This window comes from Mustela nigripes, chromosome 15 (assembly GCF_022355385.1).
Source record: "Mustela nigripes isolate SB6536 chromosome 15, MUSNIG.SB6536, whole genome shotgun sequence".
Lineage (NCBI taxonomy): Eukaryota > Metazoa > Chordata > Mammalia > Carnivora > Mustelidae > Mustela > Mustela nigripes.
The window spans coordinates 27900017-27916451 of NC_081571.1; the positions used below are offsets into that span (position 1 = coordinate 27900017).

Consider the following 16435-nt stretch of genomic DNA (forward strand, 5'->3'; position numbering starts at 1 on the left):
AAATCCACAGAGACTGAAAGTTGATTAGTAATTCTCAGGGGTGAATGTGGGGATAGGTGGAAGGGGAATACCTCTTAATGGGTAAGGATTTGGGTCAGAGGGATGATGAAGATGTTCTGAAGCCAGATAGTGCTGATGGTTGCACAACTCTGTGAAAATACTAAAAAAAATTCACTGAACTCTATACTTTAAAATGGTGAATATCCTCTTATGTGCATTGTATCTTAATAGAGCTGTTAAAGAAAAAAGGGGCACCTGGGTGCCTCAGTTGGTTAAGTGTCTGACTCTTGATATCAACCCAGGTCTTGATCTCAAGGTTGTAAGTTCGAGCCCCACACTGGGCTCCACAAGAAATTCTTGTTGGGCTCTGACAGATGATCCACATTCGCTCTGGAATTTTTTATCCAAAAAGCAGGATTCCAAACAGAAGGGGTGAATGAGGGTTGGAATGTATGTTTCATAGATTTGTTGAGGGTGCCTCGGTGGTTCAGTTGATTAAGCCTCTGCCTTCAGCTCAGGTCATGATCCTGGAGTCCTGGGATCGAGTCCCACATGGGGCTCCCTGTTCAGCAGGGAGTCTGCTTCTCTCACTGACCTCACTCCTTTCATGTTCTCTCTCTCTCTCTCTCATTCTCTCTCCCTCCCTCTCAAATAAATAAAATCTTTAAAAACAAAAAGACAAGAAAACAGATTTGTTGAAAGAATTAAAATTTAAAATTTGGCTCCCCCGGTTATAAGGACATGTAGAAACTATCTAGTCATACCTGGGCATAGACAAGGTTAGTTTAAACTCTGATCAATATGAATTATTGAAAAAGGAGTGGGATTGCACTTAGGTTTTGTTTCTTAAATTCCTGAAGTGAGCTGTATTGCTTTAGTAAGGAATTCTTTTTTTTCTTGAAGAAAGTTTTAGAAAATATACGGTTCTGTTTTCTGCCTTCATTAAAAAGGAAGACCATTTGTTCCATGTCCAAGGCATTTGCCAACATTTGCCAAGAGAGTGACTTAAGTTCAGACTTTTCAAGGGAATTAATACTCTTTCTGAAAGTTAAATACACAAACCTAAACATTCCAAATGACTTCTTAAAAAAAGTAAGACACATAAAAGAAACAGTTTTAAACTAAAGACTAAGTTTAGAAGGACTTAAAAGAGCTATTATTAAACACACTTGGTGTAATTTGTAGGTAACTCAGTCAAAAGGGAAAAAAACACCATATACGTATCTTCTGAGGCACGTGGATTTCTATGTGATGCCAGTAGTTAACGTGGATGGTTATGACTTCACATGGAAAAAGGTAAGTGACAAAGAAAACAAATTATGCCCTATTTGGAGATAGAGGACATGCAGGCTAAATTCTTCACAGAATCTTGGATCTTGGCACAATGATTTTTTTAAAAATATACATATTTATATGTATATATATATATATATATATATATATATAAATTTTCATTATGGAAAAGTTCAAACATATGAATGGTAATTATTTCACAGTAATGTTCTTTTTACCCATCACACAACTTCATCAATAATCAATTCTTGACCAGGGGCGCCTGGGTGGTATAGTTGGTTAAGGGGCTGACTCTTGGTTTTGTTTCAGATCCTGACCTCAGGGTCAGGAGATCGAGCCAAGCTTCAGACTCTGCACTCAGCATGGAGTCTGCTTAAGACTCTCCCTCTGCTCCTCCCCCTGTGTATGCTCTCTCTCTCTCATATAAATGAATGAATGAATGAATGAATGAATGAATGAATCTTTTAAAAAGTGAAATAATCAACTTATGGCCAAAGTTTTCTCTCATATATCTCCAAACCAATTCTATCTTATTATATTTGAAGCTAACCTCAGACACCATATCATCTCATCAATGAATTTTGAGGATGCATCTCTGAAATAGAGCTTTAAAAAAATGATACAATTGTACCTAAAAATTAACAATACATAATATTATAATGTCCAATTGATATTTAAATTTGTAATTGCTTCATAATTTTAAAAAATTGTTTTCTTTGATTCAGAATCTAATTAAAGGCAATATATTATGATTGATTTCAATGTCTTTTAATTCTATTTTAATCCATAGATCCTCCTGCCATCTCTCTTTCTCTCTCTCAATTTTTTCTTTGCAATTTATTCATTGAAGAAAAGGTTTCCCATTGTCTGGATTTGCTAATTGCATTGCCATGTTGCAATTTCACATTCCTCTGTCTTCTGCATTTTCTAAGACTTTAAATTTGGATTGTAGAGGATAAACCAGATTCAGGACTACTTCAGTGTGATTCCATGTTCTGTATAATGTCTGGTTGTATCTCCTTTTGTGATGTTAGCTGCCATCAACACACAATGCCTAGATCCATCCATTCTTATTAGGAATCCTTTGAATAGCATTTGATTAATAAAATCATAAATTGCAAGTTTTAGAAAAACATGCTGACTGCAGTTGTATTCTTGTAGAATTTCACTAACTGCTATGTGAATTTGAGCCTTAGGATACTTTAATTTAGTGATGAGCATCTAAGTGTAAGTTTCTCAGTCAATCTCATCTATATTGGAAACCACTATCGATAGTATTTCTAGCCCATCAACATCATGATTCAGGAAAATTATTCAAGCAATGTAAGTACAATTCTTTTTAATATAATGAGAAGCAGCACATAAAACATAATTCAGCTTATATAAGCTCAGAAAAACCTCCTTGAGCAGTACATGTAAGCACCAGGAAGAATAATCAGAGTGATTGGAAACATACAGGACTGAACAGAAATTTTTTTATGGGAGAGGTGATTTTTACAGAAGAAATGAGAATGGTGAAGTGGAGTGGCTGAAAAAGTCATCCTAAGTGAAAGGCATACTGTGAATATAAGTTTGTAGGGAGGAGTGGGAAAATCCTGAACTAAATAAATGAGAAATCCCTAGCATAGCACCTAACACAAATTTGTGTCCTGTAGATGATCATATGGAGGCATCTGTGTGGTTCAGTCGGTTAAGTGGCTGACTTGATTTCAGCTCAGGTCATGATCTCAGGGTCATGAGGTCAAGCCCCACTTCTGGCTCCCTGCTCAATGGCGAATCTGCTTGAGATTCTCCCTCTTCCACTCCCTCTCAAATAAATAGTCACATTCACAGATTGCTATTACAATAGATTTATTCTTTCACTGAATCACGGTAGAATTCAGCCACCCTGTAGATGTTGCCACTCCCCCATTGTCCTTTGTAACTTAACACTGCCAATTAGTCCCTGTGGTTTGAGAACTGAATTTCTCCAGGACACTTCTTACCCCCAAATCACAGGCCAGAGGTTGGAAGCAGACTGGGAAGCTTTTCCAGAAGGGCTGGTGAGAACAGAGGGAAAGATACCATATCATCCCAATCCCAGGATTTAAACGAAATCTGTGGAGCTGTTCACTCCACAGAGTTAGTCAACTTTCCCAGTTTGCCCCAAGAATCCAATGGGCGAATTTGCTTTATGTTTACAAATGAGGATTGAATCATTGTGATCAAATGAACCATCAGGCTACAGGTGTATTCAGCTCCACCTCCTGAAACTTTTAAAGGAGTGAGCTGAATTCAATCTAAAGAGAGCATTGAAACTCATGACTCATGGTTTTAATTTTAGTTGAGACACAAAGTTATTTTACTTTTCTCAGAAGGAATTAAAATTAGAGCAAACAGGACTAAACAGCCTAGCAAAACCAAATGAAATTTCTGTTGGTATAGGTCAAAACTGATCAAATATTACCATTTCATCTGGTTCAGACTGAAATGGTTTTGAATGAATGTAATTGAGACCTGGGTGGAAACAAGGGCTGTGAGAAAGGAATTCTGTGAAGATCGTGACAGGCAGAGTGATGGTTTTGCAGGAGAGATGCACAACCCTGACTACTTAGGTTTTAGAAGTCATATCTCTGCTTGATCTATGAACATGGCCATCCTGGTTATCAGTATCTTGTTTATTTAGAATCGAATGTGGAGAAAGAACCGGTCCTTTCATGAAAATAATCATTGCATTGGAACAGACCTGAACAGGAACTTTGCTTCCAGACACTGGTGTGGTAGGTTACTTGCTTCATTTCAAAGAACACTTGTCATTAGGGTATCAAAGTAGGATCGAGGGTGGATACCTTTCCTTTTTAATTGTATAGGAAAATGTTCAACAGCATTCAAAAATATTTTCCTTGGTTTTCTCTATTTACTTAACATTATGTTTTTTTCTTTTATGAGTGTCATAAATGTATGTCTAGCACAGTGGGAGTTTATCATTCATTGATTTGAATGAGTTAAAGTACTCAGTGAACATTGATTAAGGCATTCAAGAATATCGTCTGCTGTCAGGGTGGTAGGTGAAGGTTTGCAGTCCCCCCATTGTATTTCATAGTTACTACATTTAAGAAACAACTACAAAACAGAACTAAACCTAATTATGATCTTGAATCATCTTTATTTTTATAGGTGGGTACATGTAGCTCTGTGGGGACTCTAAGATATTGAAAGTGACTGAAGCCTCAAAAACCTGCTTCTAACCACTCCTTTGCCCTATACAATGCTATGTATATAATTGTATGTATTCCCTTTTTAAAAAAAAAAAAAGAAGGGAAGTTTTGTGATTTTGAACATTTCCTTATTATCTCAGAGTCCACATAAAAACATCACAACAGCGTACTTACCTTATTTCCTTAATTCCTTCCTCCTCTAGGTTAGAAACTCCATGAGGGACGGGACCATTATCCATAACCTAGTACAATGCCTGACACATGCAGGGTTCCCAGAAATTAATTAAATGCATATAGGAATGAATAGGTTCTAAGAGACCTGCAGATGTAATAAGCAAGCATAGGATAGAGCAGTTAATCCTGCCTCGGGCTCACTCCTTTTGTGATTAAGGGATTCACTTAGTGGTTTCTCCGTGAGAGCCATTCTTAAGATTGTCCAATAAAATTGCCCACTGAGACCCAAACACAACACAGCAGTGATAGCTGGGCAGGGAGTCAGAGAAGCAGCAGCAAATATAAAATATGTCTAAACACAGTTGATGCTTACTAAGTGCTGTGCCATTTACATATCTCCCCCTAGGTTTCATTATCTACGTATCCTGGATGGAGAATCCCTTAATTGTTAATCTCTTAATCTGTGCTTAAGAGCACAGACCTAGGAAGTAACAGAGCTGGGATGTCAAATCACGCAATTCTTCTATGAGAATCTCCCCTTTATTATAAGTTCCCATCTGGAATTTATTTTATCTTCATGCTCTTTGGTGCTCTGTTTTATTTAATATTTTTAATAGTGAAGTCGTATTACCCAATTTGAATAGCCAAGATGTCAAACATATTCTGTTATTGCCATCAAGACATAAGGTAGGCCATCTGAAGCACAGCACTATCTTACTATCTATCACAAGAGTTAAAAACAGGAACAGAAGCAGCAAGCATATAGACAAAGGAGAATGACAAAAAGTAATTGTAAAGACTCTTTTTTTTGCCCAATGCCCCAGTATCTCTTTAGTATTATGTAAGCAAGCCCGTGTGAAAGAATTAAATCTTTTATCCTCCTTGTCCCTGGAACTAGAACATGCCTTTATGATACTTATTTTTTAAGAATCTAAAAGAACACCTTACTTATTAACAGGAATTGACATATCAAACCTATTTGTTTCATGTTCATTTTCCCTTTCTTCTGTATTAAAATTATGTGTGTGCATATGCATGTGTGTGTGTGGTGAAAATGGGAATGGGTCTGAGGTTGTCTTAGACTGCTCAGGCTGCCATAACAAAATACCGTAGGCTGAGTGGCTTCAACAACAGAAGTTTATTTCTTGCAATTCTGAAGGTGGGAAGTTCAAGATAAAAGTGTCAGCAGGGTGGGTTTGTCCTAAAGCCTCTCTCCTCGGCTTGCCAATGGCCACCTTCTCATGGTGTCCTCACATGGCCTTCTCTCTGTGTACCCATCCCTGGTGTCTCTCTCTTAAAAGGACACAAGCCATATTAGATCAGGGTCCCACCCTTATGACTTCCTTAAACCTTAATGACCTCCTTAAAGGCCCGATCTCCAAACATAGTACATTGTGAGTTACGGCTTCAATATATGAATTTTGTTGGGGGGAGGAAATCAGTATATAACAGGGAGGATTTTGTGATGTTGTGGTCTCAAACTTTCTGAGAGAGATTTGCTTATTTTCTAAACTGTTAAATTAAACTTCAAAGTTTTAATAACCAGTGTACAGTGGAAAATCCTTTATTTCTTTTCTTACAAGACCATAGTGTCTTTTCATCATTTTTTACGATGCTAAAATATATATAACATAAAATTTGTCATTTTAACCATTTTTAAGTGTGCAATTGAGTACATTGAGGCATTAAGTATATTCACAGTCTGGGAAACCACCACTAATATCAATTTCCCAAACTTCCCATCATCCCAAACAGAAACTCTGTGACCGTTAAGCAATGTTTCCTCATTCCTCCTATCTGTGCAGCCCCTGGTAGTTTCCACTCTACTTTCTTTCTTTATGAATTTCCCTATATGAGGCCTATAGACCAGAGAATGCCTGAGCTTGAAGGAACCTGGTAGACTAAGTGTCTCTTAGTATTAAAAAAGCACCTTCAGTTGAGAAAGTTGAAGTAGCTTCCCAGATGAATATGCCTATTTCATGGCAAAGAAGATCTCAGATTTGAGTTTCCTGAATCTCTGGTACTTCCTACCAAAGTACTTGAAATCTCTAGAATGTCAGAATCTGAGACTGCCCTCACTGTGTGTCTATTATGGTAGTCACTAGTGGCCACTGAGCACTTGAAATGTGGCTTGTCTGAATTGGGATGTGCAGGGGGTATAAAATACATACCAGATTTCAAAGATTTGGCATGAGAAAAGTAACATAGAAAAGATCATGAGGGGCACCTGGGTGGCTCAGTGGGTTAAGCCTCTACCTTCGGCTCAGGTCATGATCTCAGGGCCCTGGGATCAAGCCTTGCATCTGGCTCTCCGCTCAGTGGGGAGCCTCCTCCCAACCCCGTCTGCCTCTCTGTCTACTTGTGATCTCTGTCAAATAAACAAAATATTTATAAAAAAGTAGATCATGAATAATTTTTATATTGATTATATCTGAAATGGTAGTGCTTTGTACATATTTGTTAAATAAAGTATATTATTAAAATAGATTCATCTATTTCTTTAAAAACAATGATTGATTGAAACTTAAACTTGTGACTTGCTTTATGTTTCTATGGAAGAGCTCTGGTCTGAGGATTCATGTTAGGGCACCACTGCCTCCTCCATCTCTTTCATGTCCTCCCCATCCCTACTCCTAACATAATCTCTGTTCTTTAGAACTATATATCGGGGGGTGGGGAGGGCAGGAGTAATCAAAGGGAACAGAACTATCAAAATGATTCATCTGATCACATTATTGATTGAAAATTAATTCAAATGAAATATTAAGGTCCTGGGTGTTTAGCACGACATTCTCTTGCAGGGAAAAGAATATTTCAGAAACTTTAAGGTTGTTTCTATAGCAAACAAAATGAAGAAAGCAGAACAAATTTAAGTAAGGTGGGCAGCTCCTTGAAGGTTCATAAAGCAGCGCATGGTACCTTAGGACAAGGATGCTGCCAGGCCTCAGAAACAACCTGGAACTAGGTGGGCTTCAGCATTGCAGTGTGCTCCATGAATCCACTGTGAAGCACACTGGATGTTTTTTTATTCCAATCCAGATGTTGATGTTGATGATGATGGTGATGATGGTGATGATGGTGGTGACAAAGAGGAGAAATAGTAGTCACTGAACACTTAGTATAGACAAGGTGCCATGTAAGGTATTTCATATGCATTAGCTCATCGAATCCTCATTAAATCCTCATTAAATATATAATTTTCCCATTTAGCAGATGAAAAAATTAAGGTATAGATAGCTTTACAACAGTTTAACTTAAGGCCATATAGTTATTAAATGGCAGTGCCAAAATTAAATCAAGTTATTGGATGACTAATGAAATGCCTATGCTGTTTAGCTTCTTATAGTAAAGGGCCATTAACGCTCAAAATGTTCACTTTGCATCTTCTGGAATAGCAGTAGTTCTTTCATAGGGTTGCATGAGGATTAAATGAGATATTGCATGGAAATCTCAGAGTTTGTGTCAGCTGGTGATGTTATTGGTGTTGTCTTCTTTGTTCTAGAGAGCAGCTAGCCTGGCACCAGAATCTTCATCTCAATTTCAAGTTATCAGTGGAGGGATTCAGATTGACAAAACACAAGTTGAGTGCCGAGTTCAGGATTAATCAATGGTGTAGGAGGGAATAATGTTTGGGGCAGAGATGGCTCCCTGGAATCCCAACCCTGTGCATTAAGGAAGAAAGGTGAAGTGCTAGGACTCAGGCTATCATCTGAAGTGGTGTATATTAGAATGTCTCAAAAGGATGAATAAATATTACACTGGCCCCCAATATCACCATCTTATTTTATTTACCAGACTTCTTTATTTAGCAAGTTTATTTTTCAAGTTTAGCACTGAAGGCAGACTTCCATATATTGAATTCCCAAATGAGACTTTTCTTTTATGGGCTATATTGATTAGAAACTTTTAAACTACAAGAACCAGAAAAACCAAACTCACAAAGGATTAAAGAAAATAAGGTTTCTTAAAAAATGGTGGTTGTTTTTTTTTTTTTCCTCTCACATAGCCACATGCCTGGAGGCAGGGCAGACTGGCATCTCTGAGATTTCCTTAGCCACTTTCACAAAGAGTGCAAGATGGCTGCCGCAGGCAGCAACTGTTGGGATGTTTGCTGTGAGGGCCTATAAATACTTACTTCAAAAGAAATATAAATATGTTCTTTACAGAGTTCAATCCATTTCTCTAAAATCTGTTCTTCTGAAAATGTTGCCCCATAGATGTTTGGAGAAGGCACTCTCAGGGAAATCACAAATTACAATAACATAAGCATCCCCTCTAATCGCACTCTATCAATTTCACTTCAGGGGAAGGTGCATCAAGTTCCTCATGCTCAGAAACCTACTGTGGCCTTTACCCTGAATCAGAACCGGAAGTGAAGGCAATGGCTAATTTCTTGAGAAAAAACATCAACCACATTAAGGCTTATATCAGTATGCATTCATACTCCCAGCACATAGTGTTTCCATATTCTTATAATCGAAGCAAAAGCAAAGACCATGAGGAACTGGTAAGTGCTGCCTAATTATTTTTTCATTGGCATTTCAGAAATAAGATAATACCTAATTCAAGAATCAAAACCTGCGGGGAAAATTTTCTCCTTTGGAGGACAGTTGGGAAGGTGCTTTACATTTTGGTCTCACTCTGCTGAGAGTCACCCTGGGTCAGGGTTCACTGAGGGAATGTAAAGAGCAGGTCCTACCCTGTGGATGTGAACTTTAGTCCAGCAGATGGGTCCCTAAGCAAATGTGAAACACATTGCTTGAAGGTCGGGTTGAACCATTCCACATGGAGCTGATCTACATATAAAACCATCAAGTCAAGGAGAAGAGTCTCTGAAATTGTGGGTCTACTTTATGGTAACTAGCTTTCTACAACAGCCTGACATAGATTAAGTCCTGGTATAGCACTCATCAATCTAATATCAATATCAGGAATTGTGTACACACTGAGCTCCCTAACCTCCAGGGGTTTGGTCCTATTAAAAGCACTTCCAATGTCAACAGGAAGTTCAAAGAGGACACAGATAATCTGCTAACTCCTCACTACTTTTTGATACTACATGTTCTATGTTTGGGTTGATGACAAAAACAATGCAAGGTTTCTTGATGAATTGTAGCTAGGGTTGGCCAAATTCTTACCCCAGATATTTTACAGACAATGGAGGGTTAAGGTGACAGTCTGACTCTTGCCCAGTCTGATCTTTATGTAGTGGTTTGTTTCTTACTGATTCCTTTTGTTCTGGATCACTTTTTTCCCTTTCTTTCTCCTTTTATTTTAATACTTATTTATTTATTTATTTATTTATTTATTTATGTACTTTTTACTCCACAAATTATAAATTTTATAACTGGAAGTTTGCACCTCTTAATTCCCTTCACATATTTCATATCCATCCTTCCAATGCGTTCCCCTCCCCAACCCCCCACAACCACCAGTTTCTTCTCTGTATTTATTATTTTCTGTATTTTTGTTATTCATTTGCTTTGTCTTTAGATTCCACATGTAAGTGAAATAATACAGTATTTTTCTTTCTCTAGCTTATTTCACTTAGCATAATACCCTCTAGGTCCATCCATGTTGTTGAGAATTGCAAGATCTCCTGCTATTTTATGGCTGAATAATATTTCATTGCATATATATATACACCCCACATCTTCTTTATCCCTTTATCTATCAACAGATACTTAAGTTGTCTCCATAACTTGACTATTGTAAATAATACTGCAATAAGCAGAAGGGTCATATCTATTTTCAAATGAGTGTTTGCATTTGCTTTGGGTAAATACCCAGTGGTGGAATTACTGAATCACATGATATTTTTATTTCTAATTTTTTTGAAGAACCCCTATACTGTTTTCTGTAGTGGTCACACGAATTTATATTCCTACCAAACAGTGCACAAGAGTTTCATTTCAAGCACACCCATACCAACACTTGTTATTTCTTGTATTTTTTATAATAACCATTCTGGCAACTGTAAGACAATATCTCATTGTGGTTTTGATTTGCATTTCCCTGGTGTTTGGTGATGTTGATCACCTTTTCATGTATCTGTTCCCTGCCCATATGCCTTCTTTGGAAAAAAGTCTATTCAGGTTCTCTGCCTATTTTTTAGCTAGGTTATTTGTGGATTTGGGTTTTGTTTTTTGTTTTTATTGTTTGGTGTTGATGTGTATGTCCTGGTTCTCTTACAAGAATAAAGTATAGCCATATTATGGGATAACAGTTGCTGATGACAAATATAAGGTTATTTGCATTTTCTGAAAATAGCTCATTTAGAACATAAACATACTTGGTATTTGCAATTCTTTCTTCTTCTCAAAGTGAAACTTTTAAGGAAAGCTCCCTTATTGGTGTTATCCTTGAAGAAAAGAGAGGCTATTTATCCTGATTTGGAAATAGCATTAGTCTGATTCTCCTTATTTTGGTATTACTCTTATGACAACAGTTGTTGAGAGTTATTTCGTGTAAAATATTGTGTTTGGTGGACATTAAAAGAAGCACTAGATGTGATCCTGCCCTTCAAGAGAACATGAAATGGTTAGGGAGCTCAGCCCTTAGCAAATGTCATGAATAGTTATACTCTAAATGCAGTAACTACTAAATAAGTGGCATAGATGGTAGATCTCAATTCTGACTAGGATAGCAGGGGGTGGCCTTATTAACTGATTCAAAAGGAGATGGTAGAAAAGCCAGGGCATAAAGTCCTTGTACTGGAGGAATTTATCATATATTAAGGGGTGACATACTATAAAGAAAATGATAATAATAATAAAAGGCTATTGACATCAAAGAACAGATCAATTTTTAGCCAGAAATGGAACAATAGGAATTCTAGAAGCAGAAAGGGAAGGGAGGACATTGAAAGCTCAGGAAATGTGTTCCCCACAGGAACACATGTTCAGGTGTGTGTGGTGGTGGGGGGCGGGAGGTGTTCAAGTATATGGGAGTGTGAAAGTGGAGGGTGACACCATCAGAAAGTAGATCTTGTCAGCTTGTTTGAATGTCAGAATGAATTTGCATTTTTTTCTGTAGACAATGGGGTTTCATTAAAATTTTTTGAACAAAGGAGCGCTACAATGTAATATGCACTGATATTCCTTTGGGTTATTTGAGAGAGGGTCAGTGAGTGCTAGCATCAGCCTCATAAAAGATCTGGATAAGCTAGAACCAAATGTAGTAGAATAAGGGATTTATTTATTAACCCACCCCATAGTGGGCACATGATTCTTTTTACCTGATGGGTCTTTGGGAGTTTATTAGACATTTTACACAAGAAGACAATAGTGTCTGAGAAGGAAATGATCTATGCATTAGGTATATGTAGTATTTTGAGAAGTTACATTTAAAGTCTGGTGATAATTTGGGGGTTTTTAGGTGGCTCAGTTGGTTAAGTGTCCAACTCTTGATTTTGGCTTAGGTCATGATCTCAGGTTGTCATACTGAGCCTACTGTCAAGCTCTACACTTAGCGTTGAGTCTGCTCCAGGATTCTCCTTCTCCCTCTGGTCCTCCTCCCCACCGCGTAAATTATTTAATTTAATTTAATTCTCTAAAAACATATATAAAGTTTGGTGATAATTTTGTGTAGGAATAGGGTGACCTCAGGCTGTTTGTCTTTGAAATACAGCTCTACTTCATTTCATATGATAAGTGGATTCCTGAAAACCAAAAAGCATGTGAGAATTATTTTTCCTTCAGGTTAAATTAAATTTTCAATGTGTTGGAAGGGTCTATGTTTAAAGCCACCCAATTGTGATTTCCATAAAGCAAAAAATATTTTTTTAAAGTTTATTTATTCCTATTGTATAGATTTTTCATATGTACAGTCTTCTTTTAGTTCTATTGAGCTATAATTGATGTGTAACATTGTATAAGTTTAAGGTGTACAATGTGATGACTTGATACACTTACACATTGTGAAATGATTACCACAATAAAGTTAGTTAACACAGCCATCACCTTACATAATTATAACTTTTTCTTTTGTGGTGAGAACATTTAAAATCTACTCTCTCAGCAACTTTCACATATATAAAATAGTGTTGTTAACTCAGTCACTATGCTGTGTGTTAGATCCCCAAAATTCATTCATATTATAAGTGGAAATTTATATCCCATAACCAACATCTCCACATTTCATTGACACCCCAAGCCCCTGGCAACCACTATTCTATTTTCTATTTCTTCCTATATACAGTTTGATTCAATTAATATATGATTGTTTTATTAAGAAACTCCTATATGTCCTGCTTCAAAGCTGCACATTAACTGAAATTCCATATTCTATTGATTTCAGTCCCTAGTGGCCAGTGAAGCAGCCCGTGCTATTGAGAAGATTGATAAAAATATCAGATATACTCATGGCAGCGGTTCAGAAACTTTCTGTAAGTATTTCTTTTTAAGGTCTTGGAGAATTGTAAGGTACTAAAGAAATCTATGTGTTTGGACTTTCTGTGTCAATTTATTTTTTCTAAATGGAATCTTTAAACAAGGTCACATGTAAAATAGTTGGATTATAACAATTAGGAATGGAAGCATAGTAGCTATGAGAACACTGAACAGGGCTATATTAATAGATGAGTACCCTCAAAAGAAGCCAAAATGATATTTAAGAATTCATGTTCATTGCTGCAGAGTAGAGATTATAGAATTGGCATCACACTGGGTGAGTGAAACAGGAAAGGCCATAAAGGGCCAAAAGAATGTGTGAGATGTCCAGGGCTCCTATGCAAAGTTGTGCAGGTTGAACACTATACAAACCTAGGGAACCCTTTTTACATTAGATGCTTTCTAATAACAGGCTGTGCCCACTAAACCACACTATATAGTTAAATGCCTTTTTTTGTATCACATCAATGACAGCTTGTATGTGGTAAACTCTTAAGAAATATTTCTAAATTTAATTTCTGTTGACATATATTTATCAAGGGATTCTTTTCACCCACAGTGGGATGACAGACAATGATTTTTTCCTTTTGAAGCTAGAAGAGGAGATGGCAAAATAGGAACAGAAAATAAACATGTAACCAGGTTTCATCAAACTATGACCCATAGGCCAAATTCTGCCCACCACTTATTTTGCCTAGCCTGTGAGATAAGAATGGTTTTTCTGTTTTTAAAAGATTTTATTTATTTATTTGAGAGAGAGAGAGTGAGTGAGCAAGAGAGCATGCAAATGTGTGTGGGGGGAGAGAGAATCCCAAGCAGACTCCATGCCTAGTGCAGAGCCTGATGAGGGGCTGGATCTCACAATTTTGAGATCATGACCTAAGCATAAATCAAAAGTCTGATGCTTAACTGACTGAGACACCCAGATACCTCAGTTTTTCCATTTTTTAAAAGGTTGAAAAAAAGATTTTTTCTAAAGATTTTTATTTATTCATTTGATAGGCAGAGAGAGATCATAAGTAGGCAGAGAGGCAGGCAGAGAGAGAGGGGGAAGCAGACTCCCCGCTGAGCAGAGAGGCCGACGGGGGGCTCGATCCCAGGACCCTGAGATCATGACCCGAGCCAAAGGCAGAGGCCTAAACCACTGAGCCACCCAGGCGCCCCTGAAAAAAAGATTTTGTGACATGTTAAAGTTATATGAAATTCTAATTTCAGTATCCAAAAATAAAGACTTATTTGAACACAGCCACACCCATTTACTTAACATATTGTCTATAAAAGCTTTCACAACCGTAGAGTCAAGTAATTGTGAAATACTTTGTGGTCCACAAAGCCTAAAGTACTTATTGTGTGGTCCTTTGGAGAAAAAGTTTGCCAATCTCTGATGCAAACAATGAAGTAGTCAAATATAGTATAATCCCATTGAGAAGTGAAGAAAATAAAATAGGCTTAAGGTTTGAGAATGACTACAGGAGAGAGAGGCTCCTTAGCTAAAGTGGCCTAGAAGGATCTCTCTCTATAGGTAACACTTCTGGGAGACCTTCTTGATAAGTATCTGCCTGTTTAAACAGTGTTGTAGGGGGGAAACCAGGGAGAGAAGATGGGTTGTGAGAAGGTCTTGAGACAATATTCAAAACCCTGTAGTTTTCTTTAACGGGTGTGATCTACGGGAATATAAAAACACATTCATCTTAATAATCATATTCATATTGTTTTCAATAAGTTGCTTGAGCACTAGATGCCATATTTGTAGGAAGTCCAGAATCTTCCTCTTCTTCCCTTCTCAACAACCCCAAAATGTCTCTGAACAAAGCGGGTCCAGATTGATCTGCATGGCATCTCAGTCTCTTAGTGTCATTGACCCACTGCTGCCTCTGCTGACCCAGGTCCTTGCTCTGTCAGTGAGGGATCACACAGCTTCCTTTCACAATTCAGAGCTTTCTCGATTCTTATCATCTTCTCCGCCATTGCTCCCCAAAGCATAACCACGGTGTCTCAGAGTCTGGTGTGAAGAAATCTGCCCATCTCTACTCATTCATTCATTCCATTCATTCAGTTGGCATACATCTATGAGAATGTGTTCATGAGCATGAGAAAATGGCTGGAAGAAGGAATGCCAAATATTGATAGTGGTGGTCAGAAATATTTGCTGAATAACATATTGAGCCCTTGGCTGGTGGATATTTTCAGTATTATAAACAATGCTTTGGTAAACACCTTTGTAGTTAATTCAAGTATAAGCATTAGAAGGAGGCAAAAGTGATCACTTTGCATATGAAATATATAACCTGGAAAAAGTAGAAATCAACCAAAAATATTATTAACAATCAAAAGTTGAGTAAGGTGGCTATGAAGTAAATATACAGAAATCTAAAGCTCTGTTATATACTAAAAATAATCAGGTAGATAATAAAATGGAGAAAAGATCCTACTGCTCCTCTACATGTACATATGTTCAGAGTGCACACACATATATATATAGATACATATATGTGGATTCCTTGTTAAATGTATGTATGTGTGTACACATACAAATCCATATATTTATATGAAAACCCTAGAAAATTTTACTGGTTTACATAAAGGAGGATAAATAAAAGGGGAAACCTACTACAATTTTGAGTAAGAAAGCAAAATAAAAATGTGTCAGTAGTGCTAAATTAATCTGTATGTTTAATGCAATTCCAATGAACAGTTAAGTGACTTTGAATTTTTTTTTGAAAGAATGAATTTGGTAGAAAAGCTTGTAAAATTTTTCTGAAAAATGAGACTAAGAGAGAATTTGCCCCAACCAGATATTAAGGCACATTTTAAACTTACAGTAAGTAAGACTGTGGACCTGAGCTGGGAAAAGACATACCAATAGGAGGGAATAGTGAGAACAGAAAGACATTTAAATATATAACGGCACATATTATCCCATAAAAGAGACAATTCTAAGAATGTTATTCAATTAATAGGGTTGGAAAACCTGACAACTTAGAAGAAATTAATTAATTTACTAACATATATTTCTCTAAAATAAATCAAAGATAGATAAAATATTTTAATATAAACACTCTGCCATAAAGCAAGCTGAAAGCTAAATAACCAAATAAGAAAACAAATTCACCTATTACACAAGACTAATAACACTAATGTTGCTATTATAAAGAATCTGTAAAATCAAACGAGTAAAACAATGAGCAAAGACAACTGACAAAAATTATAATGCTGGACAATAAATATACCAAATAAAATGTTTAACTCAGTGGTAATCAAATAACAAGATTATTCAATAATATTTTCACCCATAAAATTGCCCAAAATACACAATTCCCTATGCATGGTATGAGAGGGTGAGATGGACATATTCATATACTGCTAGTACAGAGATGTAAG

The 16435-nt window shown here is 36.8% G+C and overlaps 1 protein-coding gene across 2 annotated transcripts in view; it reads left to right on the top strand.

Moving 5' to 3' along the window:
- Nucleotides 1–16435, top strand: part of CPB2 (carboxypeptidase B2) — a 56055-nt gene that overhangs the window by 38198 nt on the left and 1422 nt on the right. For both annotated transcript variants that reach the window (XM_059377454.1, XM_059377455.1), the window contains 4 exons: nucleotides 1186–1296; nucleotides 3959–4052; nucleotides 8969–9171; nucleotides 12963–13050. In XM_059377454.1, the coding sequence (XP_059233437.1) occupies nucleotides 1186–1296; nucleotides 3959–4052; nucleotides 8969–9171; nucleotides 12963–13050 (496 nt within the window). The remainder of the gene's footprint in view (nucleotides 1–1185; nucleotides 1297–3958; nucleotides 4053–8968; nucleotides 9172–12962; nucleotides 13051–16435) is intronic.